The sequence below is a fragment of the Acyrthosiphon pisum genome, chromosome A2 (genome assembly GCF_005508785.2).
Source record: "Acyrthosiphon pisum isolate AL4f chromosome A2, pea_aphid_22Mar2018_4r6ur, whole genome shotgun sequence".
Lineage (NCBI taxonomy): Eukaryota > Metazoa > Arthropoda > Insecta > Hemiptera > Aphididae > Acyrthosiphon > Acyrthosiphon pisum.
Window position 1 is genome coordinate 8452981 of NC_042495.1, and position 20214 is coordinate 8473194.

Sequence of the window (20214 nt, forward strand, 5' to 3'; positions counted from 1 at the left end):
AAAATCTAAAGGTAAGATTATTATCTAGACAACCTCATGAGTCATGAGCTTTTTATTATATTTTTATTTTAAAGCGAGCTATGAGTATTTTAAAATTGTAAATTGTTTGTTTATTTTAAAGTAATCATAACTCGCTTAAAAATTAAAATATAATGAAAATCTCATGAGGTTGTCTAGATAATAATCTTATCTTTAGATTTTATAAGAGGTCAATTTACTCTAATGTTTAAGCTAACGGAGCTACACGTGTTCTGCTTTGAGTATAATTTGCTATGTTATGCACTTGTAAGACGGAGACAACACAAGCGGGTATCACGTCCTCTTAAGAACTTGTGATTTATCACAATATTGTAGGTAGGTACTTACAATCGGTGCAAAATCGTCAATTTCGATATTAAAATTCAACATCAACTTAAAAAAAAAAATCGTCACAGAATCATCAGACCGAATAATTGAAAATGTCATATGCCTATATAATAAATGAAATCAAAATCAACATGAGTCAAAATGTTTTAAAAATTATTCGGTGTAAGGCACGTACACAAAAAAAAATTCGGGGGGGTTGAACTTCCAAAACATCCCCTGTATAAGTTCCCGGCCACCCGGGTATATAGAAAATGCAAATATAAACATTCAGTGAACATTTCACGTATCTGCCGTCATTTTTTAGAGTTAAAGACGTTTTGTTTAAAACACATTTAAAACATCACAAAAAAACATATTGATTTCGTTTGAAACGTTCAAAACACGTTTTAATTATAGATACTCTATGGAATATGGTAAATAAAATTCCATGCTGATGGATACCGGTGATAACGTAGATCTGATAAGGTTGAGTGTTTATATTCTGTGATAATATAGTGGTGTACTGATAAATTGGCTTTTAAGTTAAAGTTATAACGTTCTTATACTTTTATGTTCCAAAACAAAATATTCCCTGCACTTCATAACAATACATATAAATTAACATAATTGTAATACAATTTTAAAACATGGTTGATATCAAATATTATACAACAATTTTATCTCAAACGTTTTCTCCTTGTGGGAACTATTTGATTACCGGTAATAATTATGGAATTTTAACCGTCTACAAGTAAGTTATAAGACTAATAATTACTAAATTATTAAATAACACTTCTGAATTAAATGTAATCACTGGTTTTTATTAATATTTTTATTTTACACTTTTAGTCTAAAAAATGAATTGCAGTCGGGAAACGACTTCAAAGATCAAAATTTGTCAGTTGGCGGTCGATCTTATGAATTTGAGATGATACGTAAAATGCAAATAAACAGCATGGAATCTGGCGAAAAATTTTTAATAATTGGTGGTGTTGGACTCATTGTAGGAGTGGATTGGGATACCATTATCGACAATAATTTTGGCGAAAACTCAAAAGTCGAACCCCTCAGTATTAGTTGGAGTATTAATATTCCATCGCCCAAGTAAAGATTACAGATAAATAATAATTAGTTCTGTTTAGATCGTAGCCATAGAATGTGTTCTATGTCATAGCTTATGCTATAAACATTTTAGAACTGTTCAAACTATTTTGGTATCTACATTGATTATAAATACTAGTATTCCACCATACATTAGCTTTGATTTTAACTATTTAAATATAATAATTTGAATTATTGTTTGTAAACTATTTTAGGGATTCAATGTTAACTATAGACGTAAATTGTTTAATATTAAACAAAGAGGATAATGTCTTATATGCAGGTTGTGGCGACAATACTGTTTATGCCTTTAATTTAGAATGTGGTGATGTTATGCAGAAATTAGAAGGGCACAGTGATTTTATTCATTCCATTGATAAATTGTAATACAAATGATCATATTATTATTACTTTATTTTATGCATGTAATATATATTTCTAACATATAATTCTAGAGATGATACAATTGTCTCAGCTAGTGAAGATGGATCTGTCATGTTTTGGGATGTTCGTTCTAAAGATTATTCATCAAAAATCATTCCCAGCAGTAATCCAGAAATCAAACGACCCAATCTTGGAAATTGGATTGGATCTGTTACAATCACTAAAGATTGGATGGTAAAATATCAATATTTATATATTTTTTATTTTCTTACAACTTAATTTGTATTTAATTAGTTATGTGGTGGTGGAACAAAACTGTCATTATGGAATCGTTCTATGGCTGCCCCAATGACAGTATACAATTGTGTTGAAGATTCTGGAATACATGTTACTAAACTTATGGATGAAACATTATATGCCGGAGGATGCTCAAAATATTTTTATCAGTTATCATTTACGGATGAAATTTTGTGTAAAATTGAAACCAGTCCAGTGACTGTTTTCAGTTGTGTTAACCAAGAAAATCCGTTCAAAGTGAGTTTTTATATTTTTTTTTAAATAATAATTATTTTGTTAGAACTAAAAACAATACAATTGAGAGCACCTACAACCACGGATCATAAATACTATACTCCGGCCTACAAGAGTGCATTACCAAAACGCATCCGATTCCGCACATCCCCCACTCAACGACAATGGTTCGTTAATGTTTGGTACGTTTGGCAACACCCATCGCTATAATTTATATATATGTATACAACCTATACCATCGAGGCAAAAAAAATGGAGGAAATTGTGCTTCGTACTGGTCACTGCCGTCAAAAACGGTAATGTTCTCTTGTGGGCTGTATAGAATACTAAATACTAGTATTTATAATCATTGTTACAACTTACAAGTTACTATTTTAATAAATGTATGGATCTATCATTATTTAATATAATATTCATTTAAAGAAGACAAATAACAACAATAACCTAACCAAATCTACAGCATGCATAATAGTAAAAGTCAAATGTTAAAAAGTACATACATATTGAAATTATGAAATGTTATGTTATTATAGATAATAAATAAATCATTTAACAACTATTCTTTTTATTTCAAACTATCAGAGTTAAAGATGCTGCATATTCAAATCAAATTTAAAATTCAATACACTATAAATAAATATTCAATTTATACTTTAAAAAAATATATAATACTATAGGTACTAATTAAATTCTAAAAATGTTTCAACATTCCTAAATGTGTTCATGTTTTATTATCAATCTACTTTTACATTGAAACTTGCATTTTTGTTTTTGTTTCAGGTAACATGTCTTGCAGGTTCAAGCTATAAAATAGATATTTGCACAAATTTAAATTACAAAATGACTACACTTGGAATCTAAATTAAATATGTTTATTTCTGAAGTACTAAATTTCGGTAAAATATTGAACTGTAAAAGATTTTTTTCAACATTATAACAATCATAATAGTTAGTAGGTACTTACTGTTTGCACACTTGTATGTATCTACTTATTCCATATATTTAAGTAGAAATTGATAAAATATATAATATCCTTGGTATATGTCTATTTTTTGTGAATATATTAATTTGTATATAATATGTATGCCATAGTACAAAAAAATGTATTTGTTTTATTATTTCAATTGTACTTATTCATCAAAAAAATCAACAGTTAATTAAATGTATTTATTTTAACAATATTAGGTAATTAATTATAAATTGTGTGTAAATAATACAATATTTTTACATAAATATTATGTTATATTATATTCCTCTACTAAATATTGCACATAAATTAAAAAATTCTGATTAAACATTTATGATTTACAAACAAAATAGGTACCTAAACCTTATATTACCAATTACCAAATGAGTTACTAATTATTTTAAACTATTTAATTTGAAATGTGTTAAGTACATTTCATATATTTTATTTATACATATTAGTTATATACATAATCGCATTACTTAAAATTATAAAAATATTCAATGATACAATATAACAATATTAAATATCATAAAAATTCAAATATTCTAAAAGACAATAATGATAAAGCAGAACAATTAGTGATCATATTTTAACCTAATCCAAAAATTCAGATATCTTTGGTCATATTAAAAAGAGTAAATAAAAAGAGTCCTAATTAAGATAAATAATTTATTTTTAATTCATCGCATTATGATTGATAAAAATCCATATAACTTAATACTTTCATAATTTTACATAACATTAGAATATTATTGATGCTTTAGAGTTTAGAGGCTTGGATTATATTTAAACAAATTTTATTATAAATAGCTTATCTTACTCTTATTTGTTTAATTACATACAACATTAACATATGTATTCTATACTGTAAATATTAAAAAATAAAATACAATTCTTTCAAAAACTAATATTTACAATATTTAAAATGTAGGTTTTTGTTAATATTTAATTAATTTACATTATTTGCTATTCAATGGACAGAACAAATGATGAGTAATTAATTAATTGATTAAAAATGTAGATGTAATGTTTTTCAACAAATCATAGATATTGTGCAATACCAATATCATAGGCATAGGCGCAATTTGGTGAGTACTTGGGGGTACTTAGCACTCCCAAATTTGTTGATAGCATCATCGAATTTTGATTGACTATAATATTATACCATATTTGGATACATTTATTTCTAAGACCTTATCATTTTCATAATAATAATACATAGGTACTTATCCAAATAATAATATGTATCATGTTATTTATTGTTAAAGGTCATTGTTTATATTAATATTATTGAGAAGGTGTACACAACTAAGGTGTAATTGGGTGTGGGAGGCAAAGCTCCCCCACTGATCACTTTAGTCCACCCCCATTAATTTAACCCAAATTTTGCCTATGATCATAGGTATTGTTATATTCTGTGGTAGGTTGGTAATTGGTATTACTTTATTTACTTACTAAATAGGTATTACTTTATGCCAAATAAAAATCTGATTAATAATGTTCTTAATCCTTAAGAACTTTCACAAGGATGAAATTACAGAAACCAAATATACAAATAAAGTATGTAAATTAATAAATTTAATGGAAATTACAATTTTATTTGCCTAATGTTTTAAAATTATTTTAACCAAGTACTCAGTATAGTAATAATATGCGAAATATAGGCGTGACCAGACTTTCATGGCAGTGGAGTCCAATCAAACTTGTTTACCATTATCTCTTTTCCCTATACCAGCTACTAAGAGCACATTAGGCGGGAGCCGAGAATTTATGGATCGATTCCCCCAAAATTAGTAATTATCCTGGTTTTTAATTTTGTGACATACATTTAAATAGTGTCTGTAGTTCTGTACTTATAATCCCTTCTTTATGATCAATATATAGGTTATTCAGTATATGATAGACTGAATAGAGTGCAACTAAAATTTTATCTACCAAGTAATTTTTATTGTATTCAATTAAATAATTTATGACTATGGTGATATTCAAATTGAATTTATGGGTGAAGCAAGTTACCATTAAAGTGGTATCTTCAATGAGGGAGGCCAGGAAGCTTTTTTTAAATGTTAGTATTATAACATGCCCGTATGCATGGTCAATTTTTGTGTCACATAAGACATGTTAAACTATGTCCGTTAAAATCGTCTACTAATGACCTCTTTAAAGAATTAAACAGTGGCGGATCCAGGGGAGGGGCAAAGATGGCATTCCCTTTCCAATCAACGTAGTTTCCCTATGTTCTACACTGTGTTAACCTATTTTGTAGCCAATTTTTGTACGTTTTGTACTTCCCCCCCCAAAAAAAAGGTCTAGAGACGACCACGGTCCACGGCTCCCACTGGAGTCACGCCTATGATATTAAAATACCTATGTACTATTTAGACGTAATTTTAAAAAGCTTTGTGGAACTAGTAGGTCACATATTATTTTGTGCGTGTGGATTTATTGTCTGAAAATAATTATATTATAATATGTTTACCTATTTAAAGCTTTTCTATAGTATATAATATTATGATATCGTTCGTACGACCACCCTGTATACAATCCGTGCCGATGCGAATCACTAAATATGTGAACTGAATCGTATTACATATTAGTATTACAATAGTAAATAAGTAATAACATTATGTCATTACACTGTATAATGATTATTATTTTATTGCTTACATGTGACACCCATGCACGTACGACACGTTCCGCACGATGGCCGCGGCCGTGGTCAGAAAGTTCCACCGCGCGCCGTTGGCCACCCCCGGGTACGGCGCGCCGATGAACGCTGCTGCAGCCGCTGCCGCCGTCGACGACGTTAACGGTGCGGCGGCCGACGACTCGGCTACCGCCTGCATGTCCGAGTCCGCCGGCGACGGTACGTACACTCTGTGCTCGGTTTGTCGGCCGTGGTGCGGTTCCGCCGAGTGCAGCCTGTGCTGCTGGTGCTGTTGCTTGTGGTGCTGTCCGTACTCGGCGGTGGCTGCGGACGTTTCCGACTGCGGCTCAACCGACTGTTGACGCAGCTGATCGAGGCGCAACTGGTTCTGACGCTTCCACTTCGTTCTATACCAACACACACACGACGGGTCCGACAGAACACGACGTCGTATAAAATATGTTAAAAAGGTGAATTACACGTTCAGTTGTATGTGCCATATGCCCATATGCGCAAATTGCAGGCTTTTACCCGGTCATATTATGCGCAAATAGCAGGAATTTGTTATTTGAGGGGCGTACCGTACCTACTATTAAATCCCTTGTAAATTGCGTAATATAGATTAAAAATAACGCAGGAGTAGCCCTCAGAACCTAAAATAAATATATACCTATTCTACTAATTTATTATAATATGATTTAGGTACCTACGATAAAACCTAATAAAATTTTGATGATAATATATAAAAATAGATATTATTATTTATTAGTTTATTACCTACCTATTATTTATTACTTTTCTTACAGTATAGATAATACATGTTTTTATAACAATCATTTTGAGCACAAAATGTTTATCTTTTTTGTCGTTTTTATTTCTGTTGCAACCTAAACCTGTGGAAATATAGTCTCAATTTTTCGATTATTATATAGGTATAGCTTATAATAATATGTTACCTACAATATTATCATTTCATTGTAATTATAACTTATAAATATACATTTTTAAGTTTTGATCTATTTTACATTCATGAGTTATAAAAATATTACCCACCCCCCGCAAGCCCGGATTAAGACATTTAGAGGCCCAGGGGCTAAAGTTTTAAATGAGGCCCCTGTACGAAAAAAAAAATTAATGTATATAGATAATGTGTTCGGGGTTGAAGTGACCATCCGACGTCATATGAAAGTATACCAACAATTATGAAGAAATACCCTTTCAAGATTGGGTCTAACTTTTTTATTTTTTAAGTTATAGGCAATTAACTTATTTTTATCAAAACCATACATATCAAGTATTTGTTTATGTATCTTCAAAAGTCTTCAACATTTTGATGTAATTTTTTTTAATTGTAAAGCTATTTAATTGTCCTATCAACAATCCGACGTACGCTATTGAACTAGAAATGCGCTAATTATTTTTACTAAATTAAAAAGTAGAAAAAAGTTGGCAAAAATTAGCATTTTTTAAAGAAAATCGTGTATTATTCTTAACTATAATTTATTACTTAGTATGGGTTTTTTGTTTTTTGTATTATTCTACTGAATTCTACTGAATTCTACTGAATAATCAATAATACCTAGAATACCTTGAAAGTTTGGTTTTCATAATATATTCCTGTTAATCGTCACAACTTAGTTTTCCTAGGATTGAGTCGGTTAATTGGTCGTCAATCGTTTAATTTAATACTATTCGGTATTTTAGTCGTCATAATACAAAAAACAAAAACTCATAGTTAATAATAAATTATTTGGAATAATGCACAATTTCCTTTTAAAAATACCAATTTTTGCCAATTTTTTCCCTGTTTTTAATTTAATAAAAATAATTAGCACATTTCTGGTTTAATTGCGTATTACAGTTGATAGAACAATTAAAAAGCTTTAAAATAAAAATAAACTTACGTCAAAATGTTGAAAAGTTTTGAAGATAGGTACATAAACAAATGCGTGATACGCATGGTTTTTTTTTAAAAATAAGTTAATTGCCTATAACTAAAAAAATAAAAAAATTATATTCAATCTTTAAAGGGTATTTCTTCATCATTTTTGGTAGGTATATACTTTCATATGACATTGTTTGGTCACTTCCCGATAGATAGATATTAGGTATATAGCAATAAATAATGAATAAAGGATCACTTTATTTATAAATTATAATTTGCAAGCTTTTTTCCTAGGTAAATAATCATCTATTATTTTTAACGATTTATGCAGTGTTATATGGCCTATAACGAAAAAAGTAATGGACAAATCAGAGGCTCCTAAATAAATTCTAATTATCGAGGCCCGGGGGCCATGCCTCTGCCCCCCCCCCCCCCGGGGAAATAACTTGTATACCATACACGCCAAACGCGCCTCTGTTGATCGTTCAATTTACACGTGTGTAAAAATTACATAACGTTCAAATTACGTCAATATAATATATAGAAACAAGAGACCGTGTATAAACATAATATTATTTTTAACGATTTACAAACCTTCGATTTTGGTACCACGTTTTGACTTGAGTTTCCGACAAGTTCAACGCCTCGGCCACGTCGCTCCGATCGGCTACAGACAAATACTTCTGAGAACGAAACTTGCGTTCGAGATAAGCCAGTTGAGCGTGCGTGAACGCTGTCCTCCTGCGTCTGACTTTTCGGCCGCATGACTTCCCGGTCATCATGTCTTGGTGCTGTTGGTAGTGATGGTGGTGGTGGTGTTTTTGCACCAACAATGGGAGCGCGGAAAAATTGCTGACCGCCAGCGTACGGTCATCCATGTCGGTGGTGCCTTCATCGCTGGACATATCTTACAACAGGCAACAAAATGCTTTTTTATACTTCGGTGTTTTTGGAAATATAATTTATTACTAAGGTACTAACTACTAGGTAGGTACGTTTTTATGCCTGATTGTCTAAGTGTTGAACGACTAAATACAAAAATGTGGAAATTTGGTCGGTCACCCTTAGCTGAATAATCATTGAACAATATTATTATATATCTATATATAATGGAAAAATTGATTATAATATATTATGTAGTAATATTTTATATATTACACATTACAGTAGTAATAGATTATAGTCTAACATAGAGTAGACAATAACGTATTATGTCGTAATAAATGTTAATTGTATAGGAACATGTTACAAAATACAATAAATGTCTGACTACCGACTGTTTAATTATGTAAAATTATAATAAAGTAGGTATAGTAATATACTAAATAAACTTATGACCCTATATATTAGCAACTAATTTTGTATTTTTGTAGTATTAGAAAAACATTGACAATCGTATACTTAACAACAAATAAATGTTAACCAGAGTACCCTATATCATATATGTGGACCAGTAGTTTAAGTCTATTATCGTATTTGTCATGATTTTTGGGGTAAACTTCTATTTATGTATAATTGCGAATATTTATACGTAGTACCCTTGTCCTATTTAACGAAACGCATTTCAAATTATTATCAATGAGAAAAAACACGACCAAATCAAACGTGCAGGGGAGTTGTTTTAAGTCTTTTCATACTGCCCAGCAGGAGGTATTCGCAGATAAAAGGACGCAATTACTGTCGTGATAATTCAATGGTCCGTCGCATGTGGCGACCCTCTTGAGCACGTCCGATTCTCCAAAACCACTCGTATACTTACACGGGGGTGTGCGGGTGTATATCAGACTTTCTCTAACACGACCACCAGACAATTTTAATCTAACAACCGTATAGTACCTATATGTTGTATAGTACCCTAAGCGTTATATTTAGAGCCCAATTAAAAAAAATTATATCAAGTTATAAACTCGGTTTAAGACTTATATTATTTTTATAATTGAAAATTGTTGACCATTTGTTTACATTCAAAGCTAACGTATTTTTTTTAAAACGACAAACTTTTACTAAATATAACTTCTTCATACGTAAACTTCTATAGTATACTGCAGCTTAATTATACTTGTTTGAATAAAACACTAAGTCAATTATAAAAATAATAAAAATGTCATTATATTTTAAGTGACAATTAATTAGGTAATCAAATAGCTCAAACTAGTCAAACTGAATAAATTTAATATTTAAAATATATTTAAATTATATTATGATATACTATGCAATATATGCTCGATTCATTTTTTAAGAAATTCAGAATTCTTAGTTTGCAATAAATTCTGAGAATTATGTTTAGTTAATTGTAAGGAGCAATAAATGTATTGAATTTACAATGATGAGTTTTTTTTTTAAATTTTAGATTCTGAGCGGAGCGAGGAAGCTATTGTTTTTACAATGGTGTTTATTTTATTTTTTAATTTTTATATCCTGTATACAAAATTTCTTCCAGAAGGAATGTTTCGATTTCAACATATTGTACCTTATATTTTAGCAAATTGGATCAAGATGGTACTTTAGAGAGGTCATTTTTCGATTTTCTCAATAGTTATTTAATGCCACGGGAAAAAACACCGGAAAATTACGAAAAAACGCTAAAAATGGGATTTTAATTTCTAACACTTTGTTTATCACCATAGAAACGAATAAAAAATTATAATATTTTAATATTAATTCAACTTAGGTACATGATAAAATAAATAATAACAAAATATAAAATATCCAGACTGACAAACCGTCTCCGCTCAGAAACGTTTTTCTTATACAATGATATTATATCATCGAATTCAAGTCTAATACAACCATTATACAATGACCCACTTGTAATCTACTGTACAGTAGAGCGACATCCACTTACCTGCTTTTTTTAATTTAAATTGTTGGTGTCTGTGATCACCGTTTTGGGCAGTAACCCTAGTACGATTTTGTTCAACAGTATCTTGTTCTATGGGAAAGTAAATCTAGTTGGTGCATTCGAAGAGTCAAAATTTAAAATTCCCAGTAGTTTTCAAAAGCGTTGAAAAACAAAAAAAATGAAGAAAAACCAAGAATTTTTACGTAAAATTGGTATTTTGACAAAATCTCTTTTGCCATTTTGGTTTGGGCGTAACTCTAAAACAAATATCCGTAAATACATGAAATTGTCACTGAATGTTTATATTAGCATTTTTTCTATAATAGACCATTATATTTTCAAAATATTTTGACTTGTTTTGAGCTGTTATGGGCATTGGCGCAAATTGGGGGGGGGGCTTTAGGGGCTAAGCCCTCCCAAAAATGTCCATAGCCCCCCAAACATTTCCTACATTTTGTTTTAAGCTTATTCAATATTATCAAAATAAGGCTTTACAGTGGCATATCGAACTTTAAATCATATGGAAGCCAACATATTATTATGACCTTCCCCCCACCCAACTCCAATTGATGTGTACGATACTCATATGCTCAAATAGGGAGGTGGGATATCACCCAAAATTAAGTTCAAAGACTGATCGTGCATGTTGGCTTTATGAGGTTATGGCCCACCACCACCCCCCAGAAACCAGAAGCAATTGTTTCTGAAAAACATGATTCGCTACGCCACTGAGGCTTTAGCCCCCCCAAATCCCAAACGCTATTTGCACCTATGGTTATGGGACATATTCAGTTTTAAATTTTTTTAGTTTTTTCTATAAACATAATAACATTTTATTCATTGGGGTAAAATGCTTGAAAAATTAATACAAGGCTCCTAATATATTGTTACAATGATTGAATGACAGATGAAAAAAATTAAAAATACATAGTCACAATTTTTTATATGAGTATTTAAAGTTCAAATTTTGACAAAAGGAGTAAAAAATCACGAAAATGTGCAAATTATTTTGAGTTAGAAATTCCTAGAAAATTTTCTTTTTAAATTTAAGATTTTAAAACAAGATTCCTTATAAGTTTATATTTTACACCTTTATTTTTTATTAATATAGATAATTTTGTTAGTTCAGATATTGGTAGCCAGGTAGGTATTATTTAAATTTATTCATGTTTATCAATGGAGTAGCCGAGTATAGGTAATATACATGTAGGACGTAGGTAAACTAACAATGGATGAACTACTGAACATTTAACTGTTGAGAAATATTAATATTTTAAATCTTAAGTATAGGTACTAGAAATACTTGTGATTATTTATAACTCCTATCTTGAGTTATATATATATATATATATATATTTATTATTATATATATATATATTATATATTATATATTATATATAATTATAATATATGTGGGTAATATATGTAAATGTAATGGTTATAAGTAGGTACGAGCTTCTACAGTTCTACTTTACTTTAATCTCAAGAAATCAATAAAATATTCAGATTATGCAGATTCTGTCGTGTCTCAAGTACACTTACAGCTATAGCTTTTATATTAAATTATTAAAAGCTTATTTTACCTTTTAAAAGTAAAGTATATAGTATTTTAAGTACTGAGAACACAATTTGATATATATATATTTATTTTTTTAAGTTGTTTTTATTAAAAACGAACTAATTTACAACATTAATACAGAATCACAGACTATACATCACATTAAATAAATAAAAATAAATAAAATAACATCACAATTAGTATACATTTTGAAAGGATTGTGACTATTAAATTGAAAACCATGCAGTCTTGTGTAGGTATCTACTAAAATATGGTAGAAGGGACACTAAAATTATAGATATCTGGCATAGTACCTATACACTATAGTGGTAAAAGTTTATAATTTGAATATACATACGGAGGGCGTATAATATTAATGTGAAATAGTATAAACATATTTTGTATGGGGTTCTATAAAATGTCAAAAGAGAAAAGAAAATTCCGTATAATATGAGTGATGAATAAAGTGTGTACATTTTTTATGATGACATATTGTTATATATAGTTTTCTAACACAATAATATCTATATTTATGTTATACATTTTACATTCAACATTCTTTCGTTAATCGTCTAAGTATATAAAAAAAGGAAATTAATACCAGTATTTAAAAATTAAGAACTATTAATTACAATCAAAGATAAAGCGTGAAGATTATCATAGACTTAGTACCTTAGGTTCTCTCATTATAGTTTAATATTTTAGGTAAAGTTTATAATATAGTATTTATTATTTAGTATCAGCATAAGTTATTAAATCTGCTGAACATAAACATATACCATATAGCCCTTAGGAATATAGAATGTAATATTATGTATATAATCAAAATATTTATTGATTATATTTTAAATTCTATTTGAATTCAACTTAATAGGCATAAATAACCCATTTTTTTGAGAGACAACAATGATTAAATCAATATACATGTAGAGGAATACCTAAATATTATATTATCTATATTAGCTACTATATGAAGACTAATTTTGAGAGGAATTTTCACTCAATTTATTTCCTATTTCCACCAAATATGTATGGAGAGTATAAATGTTATGAATAATGTTTGCGGGCTTGCGGCGCAAAACTAGCCCATGAGCCGTTAATGTGGTACGCTTATGACAAGGCGGGAGGGGCTAGTTTTTGGCCGCAAACATGATTTATGACATTTATACTCTCCATACATATTTTTCGGAAATAGGCAGTGTTTTGAAAGAACGTCGTTGATGAACGATCGTTCACCCGTTCACGTTCATATATTTAGTAAACGATACGTGAACACCACTAGTTTTTTTTCAAATAGAACGTGAACGTGAATGTGAACGACGTTTATATATTTAATGAATTTGAACGATTTTTAAGACGTTCAAATTAATTATTATTTAATAAATATTGATTGATAATAGGTACTAGTATTAATAGCTATTATGATATTTGATATATTACGAATTATAAAAATAAAATACATACAAATTCCAGTGGTCCAGCCTGGGCATAAAACAACAATAATATTATGATATCTACGATTTTGTTTTCGTATTTAAACGATACGTAAAAATAAAATAAAATAAATTAAATTAACGACGAAATTAACGCATTCATATTTTCAAAGAATGTGAATGTGAACGTTTCAGTTAAAAATAATATGAATTTGTACGTGAACGAGTTTCTTTTTTAAGCACTGAACGTGAACGTGAACGAATTATTTTTTTTAGTGAACGTTCCGAGCATTGGAAATAGGACATAAATTGGGGTAAAATTCTCCTCAAAATAAATCTTCATATATAGACCATATAGCAGGGGTGGCCAGAGAGAAGAGACTCGCGAGCCACCAAATATTATATTAATACAAATTGAAGAGCCAAGATGTAAAAAAAATATATTATATTATACTAGCTGTTCTTCCCGACATTGTCCAGGCCAAAGAATTGTATTTTTAATAAATATATTTGTACAAAATGTATATGACATATTTATTCTAATTTATTATAATATAGCTGAAAAAGTCAACTCTTAAATCATATCTAAACTATCAACCAATGGGCAACCAATATACAATTGTAATACTAATTTCTACTAATTATTATTTTTTCTATAACCAATATAGAAACCATTTATAAACAAAAATGTCCATCGTAAATCTTAAAATCCCTGTTTGAGCACCTCTCAAGGTTAGACCTACCGAGTCCAATCGTGAATCTAAATCATCCAGGGAACCACTCAAACACACAAAAAAAACAAATTATACATTAAAATCTTCCCTGTGACTCGACCGATCTATTAGTGAAAACCGTATTAAAATCCGTTGAGTACTTTACACACAAAAAAGGGGCTGTTTGATACATACAAAAAAATGACATTATTGAAGTTTTAGTAGGGATCCCTAATTTTTCTAGAAATAAATATAGCCCATGTTACTCAGGGATAATGTAACATTCTAATAGTGAAAGAATTTTTGAAATCATCCAGTAGTTTTTGAGTTTATTCGTTACAAACATACAAATCTTTCCTTTTTATAATATTATATAGATGACTTTTTTTGGCTCTTACGTTAATTTACGTCTAATGTTACGTTAAGATGAGAGCCGCAAAAGTCTATGACGCGAGCCGCGGTTTGGCCACCCCTGCCATATATAGTATAGCTAATTCGTAGCTAATAATTAGTATAGGTAATATATTTAGGTATCCCTCTCCATATATATTTATTTAGTCATTATTGTCTCTCAAAAAATAAGTTATTTATGCCCATGAATTAAAATATAATCAAAAATATTTTGATTAAATATGAGTTATGACCTAAATGATGCCACTGCTTTGATATTATCTTATATAACATATTGAGCATACACACAATTTTTATATCCATTAATAATTTATTAATTTAATTTTAGTTAGCTAAAATAATGAAAAAAAAAATACATGTCTGTACGACTGTACCTACCTATATTTTATTTAACCTAATCAACAAAAATTACTATTCATATTGGTAAGAAACGGTCAACCGCGGTAAGTCACTAGTCACTACTAATTTAACTAAAACATTTTCATGATGTTCTTACTATATTGATATCTAGGCATCTAGCCATCTAGGTTAATCAAAGCTTCGCACAGTTGACAAATGGAAGAATGTCTGTGTTAATTCCGACTTAACTTACAATCAACGCAAACCAAGAAGCGTCTATGGAAAGTACTAAACTAAAAACGAGCAGCTACAATAATCTACATGGAATGACAAATTTAATAATAAGCTATATTATACAGGTATTCTAAATATTGTTCCAAAAAACTAGCTCCACGGAACTTGAATAATCATAAAAAAAATGTTTTTTAACTCGTAACTGTTGTTTTTAAGAGGACGCTCACGGCCATTTATTGTCTCCGTCTTACAACTAAGTGCTTAACATGGCAACTTTATGCTCAGCATAATATCACATTTAGGCGTTTAGATCCGTTGGTTTAAAAATTAGAGTGAATCGACCTATTATGAAACTTGATGATAAGAAGATTATCTGTGTTTGTGAGTTTTGGGTTTTTACGATAATATAGCTAATATATATTATATAATATAGCAAAAATTAAAAATGCCCATAAAGTCATAACTAACCTAAAAATTGAATCGTCGAAAAAACACCCACAATATTCTTACCATCAAGTTTTATAAATGAACAATTCACTCTAATTTTTAAACTAACGGAGTTAAACGTGATCTGCTGAGCATACATTTGTAATGTTACGCGTACCTACTTGTAATACGGAGACATCAAATATCCATGTAGCGTCCTCTTAAGTTATCTAAATATGTTGGTTGTAAAAAACTTAAAATATCATAAATGTAATAAAAAGTAAAAACCATTACTTAAACAATGTTGTTAATATTAACTAGTTTATTATCAAAATGTTAAGGGACTTAGAACAAAATTGAGTACCTACTCTAAAGAATAACCGTATAATAAACATGATTTGGATTACGATTATTTACAGAAACACGGTTACACGGTTATGTAAATGATAATTAACTGGGTCTCTACAACTTTAATGTTTATCGACTTGATAGAAACTCGAAAACAATAGGTTGTCCAATGTCCATATAAAAAAATTGATGGTGTAACTTTCAAACAAAGATAATAATTTTTTATATTATTCATCGTATATAATTTTACCTATGGTCACCATTGAACAATAAATAATGTGAAAATAATAATTATGAAAATAAATGTGATTGACGACTGACGAGTTTGTAAATTGTAATAGCGACATGTTACTAATATAGGTACCACCATCCTCTTCCACGATTAAGGTATCTATAATATCTATGAAGAGCATGCACTATGCACATGCTATCGATAACGTTTGGTTACACTAATTTAATATAATAACGTGATTACAATCTCCGGAATGTTTTTATTTCTAGTAATAAATATGATAATCATGGTTCATGGTCTTGTATACAGTGGTATTCACTCGGACCAAGGTGCATCATGATGTGTCATTAAACTACTTTTCGTTTTTCGCTTTATTCCAACATACCTAATATGATATATAGGTACCTACTATAATACATATGGCTCTCAATTGAAGAATTTAGTTTTTTCTAATGATACAAAAAATAAAATAAAATAATTTTAAATAATTTGAATAGATACAACAAGTCTAGTGTCCATGGATGATTACCCGTTTAGTATTAAATAGTGGGTATATTTAACGATAGGTACATTATATTTAATAAGCAGGGATTAGCAGAAGAAACCGCATTTTTAACTTCAAAGTTAATTGACGGGATTTATAATTGCCCATTTTTTTTTTTTAATAATACTTAGAATAGGTACTGTTGAAAATAAAAAAATCATCAACGAGTAGGTATGGGTATGTACCTAGAAGAAGAATTTCACTGATTTATTAAATATATTGTTATATTATATTATAGGCATGACGATAGGCATCAAGTGACACGTGAGAATAATAACAATAGTAAAAACTAGCTTACCTGAAGATTTTGAAGTTTGTAAGACATCTCCGATCAAGTCCCTGATGAGAAACGAAGGTTTCGGGCACTCCATGATAGCAGCAGTATATGTATATATTGGGAAGGTTTATTTATAATATTATAGTTTCCTTTATCATGAATATATATAAGTATATAGAATTACCTATATTTAAAGCGCATACGCGAATATTATAATTGATATCGTTAATAGAAAGGACGTAGCAGGGGTTCAAGAACAATATTGTACTCGCGGGACGTATTAATTTTATGACGCAATATTGTAGGATGTACCGCGGTAGATGATCATTCTGCACCAGACATGTATTTGTGGTTTTTACCGCGATATAACGTGCTGTTTAGGTATAGTAATGCGATATTGCGAAATTGTGATGAGATTTGTAAGGGTAGGTAATAGTGTTGTGCTGCGTACAATATATTATGATATAATAATATCCCGGTATGTACTGCGTGTCGTCGTCGACTGCAGCGTCCTTGGAAACGTTCAACGAAGTTGGCGGTGTGGCGGCGCTCGCCCGTGCGCGGTTGATTAAACGCATTCGCGGCGAGGATTCGTCAGGAGGAGCCTGTCGGGGGTGACACATCGCGCGGTTCACGCACGTACACGCGCACACGCACCTACGTGATAAATGTATACGTTAGAGTATGTATATGTATATAGAAACAAGCCGCCGCCGGACGAGAGTATTTTCCCGTTCATGTTTATATTATAAAATTATATGGTATACACACGCACACGTCTATATATTGTGCGCGAGTGTGCGCGTATTATTACGCTGTGAAGCATAATTTGCGCAAAGGCCGGCGGTCCACCCTCTCACCACGCCATCAAGTGGTACACCGTGCGCCATCGGGGAGGGCGAGGGGTAGTCGTTTACGCGCGCCTGCGGTTGGCCGGTCCGCGTTTTCCGGAGCCCTGCCCTCCGTCGGACCGCCGTCCCCGTTAAAAACGCAAATACGGGCGGCGGCGCTCTTCTTAATCGAGCGTATTATAATAATAATATTGTCGCCTAAGAGCCATAATATCTGCACTGCCAATCTCCGTAGCTTTCCCAATTTTTCAAGGAAACAAAAATCTATATCGTTACTAGGATATTTTAAAGTTATAGGTACATTTAGTATCTCTCTGAACAATAATTATGAACTCTATAAATAATAATGTATTATAATGTACCTACATTATAATACAATAGACCTATAAACTAATGGACAGCACATCCCATTCCACTCTACCCTGCAGCCATCAATGCTAGGCGATCATATAACCATATAACTGAGAGAGAAAGAACATAAAGTAGTAAATGAGCACTGCATAAGGAACTGTATACATTTTACTATACATAATTGTTTCTTTTCTCGCTCACTCTATATTGTACCCCTGACTTCTCTCTCTAAGCGCTGTCCATTAGTTTATAGATCTATGAGGTTACCTATACTGTACTGTCTGTTCTGGAAATGTATTAATTATTTTATACAAAAATTAATTTTCACGAAAGATTCATGAGATTAGCCTTGATGGTGTAATGTGTAATATACTAAAATTTGAACTTTAAATAGGTTGGAGTAGGTATATGACACAATAACATTTTGATTTTTCACAGCAAACATTTTTTACACATGGATAAAAAAAAATATATGACACATGTGTGATCTATATAGACCACAGCAAATACGGTAGGTAGATCACTTTACGACATTAGTTGCATAGAGCATTAGAGCATAATATAGTTGTTTCTTGAAATATTGTGCGAAGCATGCGTTCACCACCAATTTTTCCTTTAATATTAAATTTAATTCAATTCTGATTTTTGGAATTTTTAATTATACTTTTGAACCATATAACATTTAATTCGTTTTTCGTATACAATGATATAAGTATAATAGGTATCATTGAATTCAAATTTAACACCATCCATTACACTGTCCTACTTGTTCAGCAGAGTGACACCCACTTGCCCATATTTTTAGATTCTGAGTAGAACGATGAATGTATTGATTTTACAATGATGTGTGTGTGTTTTTTTTTTTCATTTATATGTCTGTCATCACGGTTTGGGGCAGTAAAACTGCTTCAATTTCTTCAACAGTATCTTGTTTGATGGGAAAGTGAATCTAGTTGGTGCATTCGGGAAATTTCCAATAGTTTTCAAAAGCGCCTTGAAAAACAAAAGAAAAATTAAGGAAAAACGGGAATTTTTACACAAAATCTGTTTTTGAGAAAATCGATTTTGGTTTTTGGTGCAACTCTATAGCAAATCACCGTGGGTTCATAAGATTTTGACTGAATGTTTATATTAGCATTTTCTATACACCATAACATTTTCCAAATATTTTGACTTATTTTGAGCTGTTTACGGACATTTGTAGTTTCCATTTTTTTATTTTTTTTTTCTATAAATATCAATAACATTTTATTTCTTGGTTAAAAAAGCTTGAAAATTTAATAAAAAGTTCCTATTATATTGTTTCAAAGGCGGATGAAAAAAATTAAAAATCCATAATCACAATTTTTTTTTTATAAGCATCTAAAGTTCAAATATAGACAAAATACGTAAAAATGACGAAAATTTGCAAATTATTTTGAGTTAGAAATTCATGAAAAATTTTCTTTTTAAATCTAAGATCTGAAAATGTATTATAAGATTCCACATAATATTGTCTACCATTATCTAAAAAAAATATCTACAAGAAATTCAAATTAAAATTTAATGAGCGTTTGAAATTCATATTTTTACAAAATTTGATATTCGCTCGATTTCTTTCTCATGTGACGATTTTCTTATTTTATTGTAATTAAAAAACGAATGACTGTAGATATTTGAAAATTTCACTGAATGTTAATATTTTTATTTTTCATACACCATAACATTTTCAAAATATTTTGACTCTTTTTGAGCTGTTTGTACGGACATTGTCAGTTTTCAATTTTTTTAGTTTTTTTTTTCTATAAATATC

At 30.1% G+C, this 20214-nt stretch overlaps 2 protein-coding genes across 3 annotated transcripts; one reads left to right on the plus strand and one right to left on the minus strand.

The window, feature by feature from the left end:
• Positions 1-858: 858 nt before the first annotated feature.
• LOC100162556 (THO complex subunit 6) lies at positions 859-3589 on the plus strand. Of its 2 annotated transcripts, none has more exons than XR_003839473.1 (6): positions 859-1096; positions 1195-1449; positions 1662-1829; positions 1902-2064; positions 2125-2657; positions 3142-3409. XR_003839473.1 is itself a non-coding variant. In XM_001943730.5 (6 exons), the coding sequence occupies exons 1-6, from the start codon at positions 993-995 to the stop codon at positions 3220-3222; spliced, it is 1011 nt and encodes a 336-aa protein (XP_001943765.1). In that variant the 5' UTR covers positions 862-992; the 3' UTR covers positions 3223-3589. The 2 variants fall into 2 exon arrangements, 1 of the variants encoding a protein (XP_001943765.1); XM_001943730.5 differs by having other exon boundaries at positions 862-1096; positions 2125-2364; positions 3142-3589.
• A 26-nt stretch (positions 3590-3615) lies between these two features.
• On the minus strand, positions 3616-17823 carry LOC100571478 (homeobox protein koza-like). The gene is made up of 3 exons (XM_003242006.4): positions 17242-17823; positions 8458-8770; positions 3616-6385 (listed from the first exon to the last, which is right to left on the minus strand). Exons 1-3 carry the CDS (start codon positions 17312-17314, stop codon positions 5995-5997), a joined length of 777 nt encoding a protein of 258 aa, XP_003242054.1. The 5' UTR covers positions 17315-17823; the 3' UTR covers positions 3616-5994.
• Positions 17824-20214: the final 2391 nt, after the last annotated feature.

Coding starts and splice junctions, on each gene's coding strand:
- LOC100571478 (XM_003242006.4), bottom strand. CDS start 17,314: ATGGAGTGCCCGAAACCTTCGTTTCTCATCAGGGACTTGATCGGAGAT. Junction 8,771..17,241: donor ACAAACTTCAAAATCTTCAG/GTAAGCTAGTTT, acceptor GCCTGTTGTAAG/ATATGTCCAGCGATGAAGGC. Junction 6,386..8,457: donor ACGTGGTACCAAAATCGAAG/GTTTGTAAATCG, acceptor GTGTTGGTATAG/AACGAAGTGGAAGCGTCAGA.
- LOC100162556 (XM_001943730.5), top strand. CDS start 993: ATGGTTGATATCAAATATTATACAACAATTTTATCTCAAACGTTTTCT. Junction 1,450..1,661: donor ATTAATATTCCATCGCCCAA/GTAAAGATTACA, acceptor AAACTATTTTAG/GGATTCAATGTTAACTATAG. Junction 2,065..2,124: donor CAATCACTAAAGATTGGATG/GTAAAATATCAA, acceptor GTATTTAATTAG/TTATGTGGTGGTGGAACAAA.